At 37.6% G+C, this 8744-nt stretch overlaps 1 protein-coding gene across 1 annotated transcript; it reads right to left on the bottom strand.

Moving 5' to 3' along the window:
- Positions 1-4763: 4763 nt before the first annotated feature.
- Positions 4764-8397, bottom strand: LOC108981087 (G-type lectin S-receptor-like serine/threonine-protein kinase At1g11330). The gene is made up of 7 exons (XM_018952162.2): positions 7116-8397; positions 6886-6993; positions 6621-6790; positions 6328-6538; positions 5594-5831; positions 5347-5497; positions 4764-5165 (listed from the first exon to the last, which is right to left on the bottom strand). Exons 1-7 carry the CDS (start codon positions 8395-8397, stop codon positions 4857-4859), a joined length of 2469 nt encoding a protein of 822 aa, XP_018807707.2. The 3' UTR covers positions 4764-4856.
- Positions 8398-8744: the final 347 nt, after the last annotated feature.

Genomic DNA, 8744 nt, shown 5'->3' with positions numbered 1-8744 from the left:
AGTGTCCAGAACTCTTAAAATATTTCGGATAGAAGAACGACCACCATTAGTAAAAATTACAACATCATCTGCATACATTAGATGTGATATCAATCTAGTACCACGGGCTTGAGAAAACTGACCAAACCTCTTTTCTTCCACACTTTGTTTTATAAGTCGAGAAAGAATTTCCTGTAAAATAATGAACAAATAAGGGGACAACGGGTCCCCTTGTCTTAGCCCTCGACCTCCCTTGAAAAAACCCTTCGTAGTACCATTCATTAGTATGGAATACCACGGCGTGGAAATACATTCTCTAATCAAACTACAAAAAGAATTTGAGAATCCAAAAGCAAGAAGCACTCCCAGAAGAAAATCCCAATCAACACGATCATAAGCTTTAGCCATATCCAGTTTTAACACCACATTTCCACCATGAATCTTTTTATTGATCGAATGCACCATTTCTTGAGTAAGACTAATGTTTTCAAAGATACTTCTGCCCGGAATAAAAGCACCTTGCTCTAGAGATATCATTTTTGGAAGCAGAGAATTCAAACAATTTACAATTATCTTTGAACAAATTTTGTAAAAAACCGAACACAGACTTATGGGTCGAAATTTATCAAACCCATATGGTATATCCATTTTTGGTATCAAAACCACATAAGAAGAAGTATAAAATCTTGGCCATTTTCCTCCTCTAAAAAATTCTTCTACAGCAGACATGCTATCTATCTTAATAATATCCCAAGCACTTTTAAAGAAGCCTGCTCCAAAACCATCAGGACCCGGAGCACTATTAGAGGGAATAGAATCTAAAGCCTTTTTAACTTCATCAATGGAAGGAATATCACATAATAATGCACTTTCCTCCACTGTTATGACCGGCGAAATGATCTGAGTTAAGTCTGGAACATTTTCAAAAGACTCCTTCTGCAGAAAAGAAGAAAAATAATTGACTGCTCCTAAATGTACCTCCTCAGGTGACTTCAAAACAGTGTCATCTTGAAGTCTCATCTCCATGACTCTCTTCTTCCTTTTGTAAGTCAAATAAGCATGGAAAAATTTGGAATTTTGATCACCTTCCACATTCCATTTAAGTTTCGCCATTTGAGCCAGTCTAGTCTCTTCCCTACTCCTCCAATTTGCCAATTCTGCAGTTTTCACCAAAAGCTCCTGTTCAGTAGTTGGATCCCAATCTTGCTGTAGAGCCGACTCCAAAGAATCAATTTGAGCTTGAGTCTCCTGTAAATTAAATTCAGTTCTACCAAAAATCTGTTTATTCCACACTCTCAATGCACCCCTTAGCTTTTTCAGTTTTAGAGCCAATCTCAATAGACCCGTACCAGCCACCTCTTCCTGCCAGACGTGTTCCACAAAAGGACTATAGTCTGGATGATCTATCCACATTTGCTGAAACCGAAAAGGAGGAGGGCCATAAGCAAAAGGATCTTTCTTCATTTCCAAGAACATTGAAGAATGATCAGATGTGGATCTCGCAAGATAACTACAAACCGCATTAGGGAAATTACTCAGACAACTAGCATTAATAAAACAACGATCTAATTTCCCCCAACTACGCGAAAGACCTCTCTGACCATTACACCAAGAAAACCTCCTACCCAAAGACCTCATTTCAATCAAGCCACAATGATCAATCCAAGAATTAAAGTCTTCCATAGCTTCTCTCGGACGAGGTCTACCACCCCGACGTTCTGAGTCATCTCTAATGATATTAAAGTCCCCCATAATTATACAAGGTTCAGAACCAACTACCTGGTCATTCAAGTGCTCCCAGAGTTCTCTTCTCTTCACCATATTGCATTTCGCATAAACAAAACCACACAAAATATTAGACATACCCTCCTCCAATCTAAGAAGAATGAACTGCTCTTTGCATAATACAAGTTGTACAGAGACATCATCCTGCCACAACACCCAAATTTTACCTGCCTCCCCCTCACTAGTAATAAACTTATCCATATGTAACAAATTAAGCAACTCAGGCAATTTCTCCACAGCTGCAAAAGGTTCCATTAACACTACAACTTTCGGATTCATTTTCTTAACCAATTTCTTTAATCTATTTCGAGAAGTTCCAAGACTGCGAATATTCCAAGCTAAGATCAGACTAATCATTAGGAAAATTTATTAGAACGAGCTACCACTCGAGTTGAACTACGGACTTTTTCAAAATTTTTTCGAACACCTTTCTTTTTCCTCTCCCCACCCTCATTTTCTGTAGCATAATCCTTATTCTTTGAATAATTTTCCACATTTAATTCCAGCTCCGGTTCAGAGAAAGAATCACCCATATTCATTACTCCCTCTCCATCGATATTAACAAAATCTGTAGCTTCCATAGTTATATCATTTTCAACTTCTTCCACTTGATAAACCATCTCCCCTGAAATTTTCCTTTCACTCTGTTCAACTGCATTAAACCCCCTTATCTCTGAATCTAGCATAGTACCAGTCTTTCTAGCATTTTCCGCATTATCCATAGAACCCTGAGTGATATCAGCATCCACTTCTTCCACATGATAATTCTGTTCCTGCGCAGTCTCATGACCACTTGTCTTTTCTGAATCTTGATTTGAACCATCCTATACTTCTTGCACCCGATCTACATCAGGAATAAGCTCATTTACCTCAGATTTCTCTGCTTGTATATTCAATGTTTCACTCATAGAACCTTCTATATTTACTGGAACCAACTTCACTGCTTGTTCTATATCTTTTTCACTCTCTTTAGCATATTGCCCATCTTTTCCAGTATTCATAACTTTTGAATCCTTACGAATCCAAATTTTTTCCCCATTCTTTTGAATCTTTAATCTACAAGTACTGATATTATGCCCTTGCAACTTACACTTAGAGCAAAACGCTGGGAGCGTCTCATAAATCACTTCTTATTTCCTTCCTTGCCCTGGTAGCCCAATCCAGAAATGAGAGATCGGTTCTTTTGCAGCATCCATTTCCAGACATAAACGTGCTCCATCCGTACGCGTTGCACATTTCGTCGGATTATCCCTTCTAATATATCGGCCAAATGGAGCAGTGAAGATCTTTAGAAAAGATTCATGATAAAAATTAGGAGGGAGCCCTGGTAACACAATCCAAACGGGAACCAACGAAGGTTCTTCATCTTCATTAAAATCTGGCTTCCAATGAAAAGCCCTGTATTAAATTCCATTCACATCACAGATTTCACGAGAAAGCACTTTTAAGAAATCTAATTCATTAGTCATTCGGATAAAGACATTTCGTGGTCTCCTCATAGCCGGGACAATCGGCATGCATGATAAACCCCAACGATTATTGATGAAAGACCGTATCGAATCCAAAGAAGGCCTCTGTTTTAGAAACTTTAGAACAATGGAAAAACGGAACGGTTCAGCAGATCTTGCAATCTCCTCCTTAGAAAACTGAAAACAGATTTCTCCATCCACATATTTTGGCCCACGATGAGACACATTCATTTCGGGAATGGGTTGCGGGACCTTGGAGACAAGATCAACGTAGGGGCGTCGATTTGCCTCTACGGCGCTAGCTGCCATGCAGCCCGCCCACGTAAACAACGCTCTATCTGGCTTCCTTTTCTTTCTTGCCTATCTTGGAGAATTTCTTGGAGAAGTGGGTCCTTGCTAGTACCACCCATATATATATATATATATATGTGTGTGTGTGTGTGTGTGTATGGATGTGTTGAACACATGGTTTTGATGTGATATGGATATGAAAACCTTTGCCATACTTATCTGTTTTAATTCTGATTCTGAATATGGCTCTGATATGATATTATTGGATCACGTGATATGGTCGGTACCAACATGATATGATATGATATGAGTGCACGCACTTTGGAAACAAAGTGACCTTTTATGTGTTCTTTCCTGTGTACACACTCGGGGCTCCGAGATTGTAAAAAGGAAAGTGTTACAACATGATATTGCCTGGTTTGGCCACCGAGGATAGCATAACCCTACCACGGGGGTTAAACTTGGTATATGACATGATACGATACGATATGACATAAAAAGATGAAGATGTGCAGTTATGTTATGCCAAAGCGGTTTTTGAATATGAAAATGGTTTATGAATATGAAAATATTGAAAAGTTGCTCTAATTTTTCTGATAACACGCTTCAAGATGTGCATATGAAAATGAAATGTTTTATTTCTGCATACCAAACTTTCTAAAAATGGCTAATGTTTGCATACTAGTATATGTTCTCGGCATACTGAGTTGTTAGTAACTCACCCCCTTTATCTTCACAATATTTTCAGATGATTTTCGATTTTTCAGCTGAGGATCAAGACTATGAAGCATTGGGTGAGATGACTTAAGAATAGTAGATTAAGAATAGAAAGTTTTCGATGAGTATTGGTGATTTTTGTTAATTATATTGTTGAAATATGAGTTCAAGTGACATGTAGAGACGTTGATTTTTTTTTTTTTTTTTTTTTTGTTACTGTATTGGAGATTTGATATATGTGTTTGTGTAGTTAATTAAATTTAAAATGTTTACGTTTGATTTAAAGCTTTTGGAAGTATATTAGCAGTATGGGAGTTGATTAGCAGGTAACATAAGTTAACTCTCCGGACCCTCGGGGAGAGGGTGTTACAAACTGTCCGAACCTCCGAGACCGGGGCGTTACACTCTCATTTTTTAAAATTCAATAAAGCATGTCAACTCAAACTATTTCACTTCTATTCATAGATATATTCAGATATTCTATTCAAACTTACCCCTTGACTAACTGAGTAAGAACAAAAATTATATTAAGCAAATATGTGCAGGTTCTATCGAAAGTTTGCAACTTGTTCAATTACAAAATGACTGTTTCAAACACTCAAGAGTAGGTGTCATCTATCTACCATGAACCATTGTAATAGTGACATTGTTGACACTGCCTTCTATTCGTATGCGAGTTGAAGACTCTGTTTCTGGAGCAACTTGAATTGCACTGAATACAGGTTGCTTGGGACGAGGCAGCTCAATAATCTCACTTTTTAGCATGGAAATAGCAACATGCACACTTGGCCTATCTTTAGCTAAATCTTGCACACACAACAGCCCGACATGTATACATCTCTGGATCTCCTCCTGAAAGTATGGTTCTGATATCACTGGATCGATTAAAGCAACAATATTGTCTGTGTCCCACATTTTCCATGCCTGCAAACATGAAACATGAATGGAATTATTTCAGTATGTTGGAGAAAAAAATACTCAGTTTCTTCGAGTTGGATACAACATGATCTTTTGAGCTCAACTATGTCATCCACTCTTCATACTACTCTCGATCAATACTAAGTTACTCAAAAGACTAGGAGACGATAAGATAAGAGAGACTTACAAATCCTAAAAGACTCGTGATTTGCTCATCATAATAAAAACTAGCGTTTCTTCTTCCACTCACTATTTCTAGTAATAATACTCCAAAGCTGAAGACATCTGATTTTTCTGAAAAACGTCCTTCCATTGCATATTCTGGGGACATATAACTGCTGATCTCGAACAATTGAATACATATAGGTCTTGTTATCTCCAATATTAGCAATAATAGTATCTAATTGAATTGAACAAACAAAGATAGTACTTACTATGTTCCGGCAACCCTTTTAGTATTGGCTTGGTCTTCATCGCCTCCAAAAATCCTGGCCAATCCAAAATCTGATATTTTTGGATTGAGCTCTTCATCCAATAATATGTTACTTGCCTTTAGGTCCCTATGAATAATCCTAAGTCTCGAATCCCTGTGAAGGTAGAGTAGACCTCGACCAATTCCCTCAATAATGTTGAAGCGTTTTCTCCACTTTAGCAACTCTTGTTTGACTGGATCTAATAAATTTAATCAAAGCAAGTAAGAAAAAGTAAAATGAAGATTAAACATATCACTGTTGAGGAATAATCGTACATTCTTTGTGGACAGGATTTTGGGCATGTTTATAAGAAATGAGCAATCATCACTTGTAGGATCGGTTTTATGAGATGAATTAGGCTTATGAATTTCTTCATGGTATCAAAGCCTGCCACAGAACGAATGGGAGCCCACACTACTTACCCAATGGCAAGGACCAGGAAAAATACCGGCCTGCACGTGAGGGAAGGTGTTGAGAAATAATCTCACATTGCCAGTGGACAAGATCTTGGACATGTTTATAAGAAATAATTAATTCTCTCATGTAGAACCGATTTTATGATATGAGTTAGGCCTATGAATTTCTTCAATCACTACCATAAATATCATATTTCGACTCCTAAAATACATAATCCCAGACTAGGATAAATTTGAAGATACTAATGTTATAACATAAGGGCAACAGAATTAACTAACCAAAAATAAATGTGTCCAAACTTTTGTTTGGCATGTATTCATAGACCAACATCTTTTCTTCACCTTCAACACACCCTCCAAGGAGTCTAACAAGATTCCGATGCTGAAGTTTAGAAATCACCACCAACTCATTCATAAATTCTTCTAGCCCTTGTCCTGAAGTTCTCGCAAGTCTTTTAACTGCAATTTCTTGTCCATCTAGCAATTTTCCCTATAAAAAATAAAAACAACCCAATGACTATATATACAATCAAGCTATTAGGCAATAAGCCTCTACGAGGTGCAACCATTACCCTGTAGACAGGACCAAATCCACCCTGCCCAAGCTTATTAGATTGATCAAAGTTGTTTGTGGCACTTGCCAGCTCCTCAAGACTAAGTATCGGTAGCTCCTCAAGTACTTTGTCTTTGTTCATGCTGACGGCAAGATTTTCTTCACCGTGAGATTTTAGACATATTCCTCCTATTTTGAACAATTAAATTTCATTACTTTTCTTTTTCCTTGATGGTTTAGTCATCTGTAAATAACTAAGCTGAAGGAATGTGCATTATATATACCTTTTCGTTTAGCCTTCCGCCGGCATAAGAAGAAAATGCAAATGGCAATGAACAATGATCCTAAGACCACAGTGACCGTGATGATTACTTTCACTTCTCCCTTTTTATCTGCAAATCAGAAACATCAAACTAATTCATGTCCTGCAAGGAGTTCATAGCTTAGGAATTGGCCACAAATGCATGAAGTGAAGCGTAATATAAACTTCGAAAGAAAAAGAAAATCAACCCACCAAGTTCTGAATAGGCCACACGAACATAAAGATCAACTCCTCCAGTTGAAAACTTTTGTGAGTCTATCAAGTCACTACTCCATGACATACACCCAATGCCAGATTCATATGCGTAAGCTATACAAGAACAATTCTCCAAACACTGGTATCTACATTCATCCTCAATAATAGAAGACCAATTTGCAAAGTCTGGCGTTTTCATCATCTTCACTTTCAAAAACCCATCCTTTTGGCCTTCTTCACCACCAGTGCTCACCCTCTTACATTGCAAGGGTGTCCTCCTCACACACCCGCTAGTCCAATTTCTTCCATTCCATTCTTCTATGATCTTTGGCTCAAACCCCTCTAAACAGCTGCAAATTGGTGAGTTTTGTGAGTTACAACTTCCAAATGCCCCACACTTGCCATAAATATCGCATTCTGACATCAAAGATGACCACGTGACCTCCCAATCCTTCCCATTAATGGAGCTAATTTCCTCTAGATTTCCTTCGGAACTCAAGGTATAATGTGATAACATAGACTTGTTTGAAAAATCAAAAGTAAAATAGAATGTTCCTTCTTTGTCATCTACAAGACTAAATCCATCAAGATATAGAGAATACATGGTCGGTATTCCAATAAATAGCCGACTATTCCATGGACCACTACGCCAATGGGGTTGGCCGTCTTTCCAAATGAATATTTCAGGAAGATTGAAAAAGTAAATACCTGCAAAAAAGGCTCCAACGGACGGATCAGAAGGGCTCTTCCATGACGCTAGCTGCACATTCTTGCCTGTTATTATATCAATAATCATTTTCATCTTTGGCAGTAATGAATCAGAAGGATATTGGAAACTCTCCCATAAGATTGAACCGGTATTGTTTTCTTTCATGACAAGGTTCCCAGAATCTAAAAGCTGAACACTTGGATTGGAAACTGAATTTGGAACATTTGATGACCAAATAATCTTCTTTTCTTCGTCTAATACCACTAGATTGCCATCTTCGGATATAGTAAGAATCCCAGAGGAAGTCTTGAGGGGTCTGTTTCTATTAGCAACCCATACGACATGAGAAGCTGAAACTTTAGTATACCATATCCCAACATACCGATAGGTTGAATTTGTAGAGCTGAAAAATCCCAGTTTAAAGTCACCGCCATTGGAAATTATGATTTCAGGGTCTTTGATGAATTGATGTGCTGTGATAGTGTCTATGGCACATCCAAACTCCAAACAAGACAAAGATATCAAGAGTACCTGGAGATATGACAAGTTTCTGGTTCGAACGAGCCCCATAACTTGTCGGATCGATGCTTCTTGTTTGTGAATTAAGTGAAGTCAACTTTGGATGCCCAAGCGCGCTGTTGATTATTTGGATAGAATTTTAAGACATCATTATCCTCATGTTTTCAACCCTTCAAATTTCAAACTTGAACAAATTTCCAGTTGACATTATTTGTGAGCAAGACAACTATATTTTAATTACACAAATATAAATCAAGTTTATAAATGCGATATATAGTTATTTAGCTGCTTTCTATATGGCTCATCGATTTCCAACTTAATTGCTTGAATATTTTATTATTTGGATTTTTTTAACCTTATCAAAAGCCACCAAAAGTCATGAATCATTGAAAACTGGC

This window comes from Juglans regia, chromosome 4 (genome assembly GCF_001411555.2).
Source record: "Juglans regia cultivar Chandler chromosome 4, Walnut 2.0, whole genome shotgun sequence".
In the NCBI taxonomy this organism is placed as follows: domain Eukaryota; kingdom Viridiplantae; phylum Streptophyta; class Magnoliopsida; order Fagales; family Juglandaceae; genus Juglans; species Juglans regia.
The sequence above is the reverse complement of the archived record's forward strand: the minus strand, read 5'-3'. Positions and strand labels throughout refer to the sequence as shown.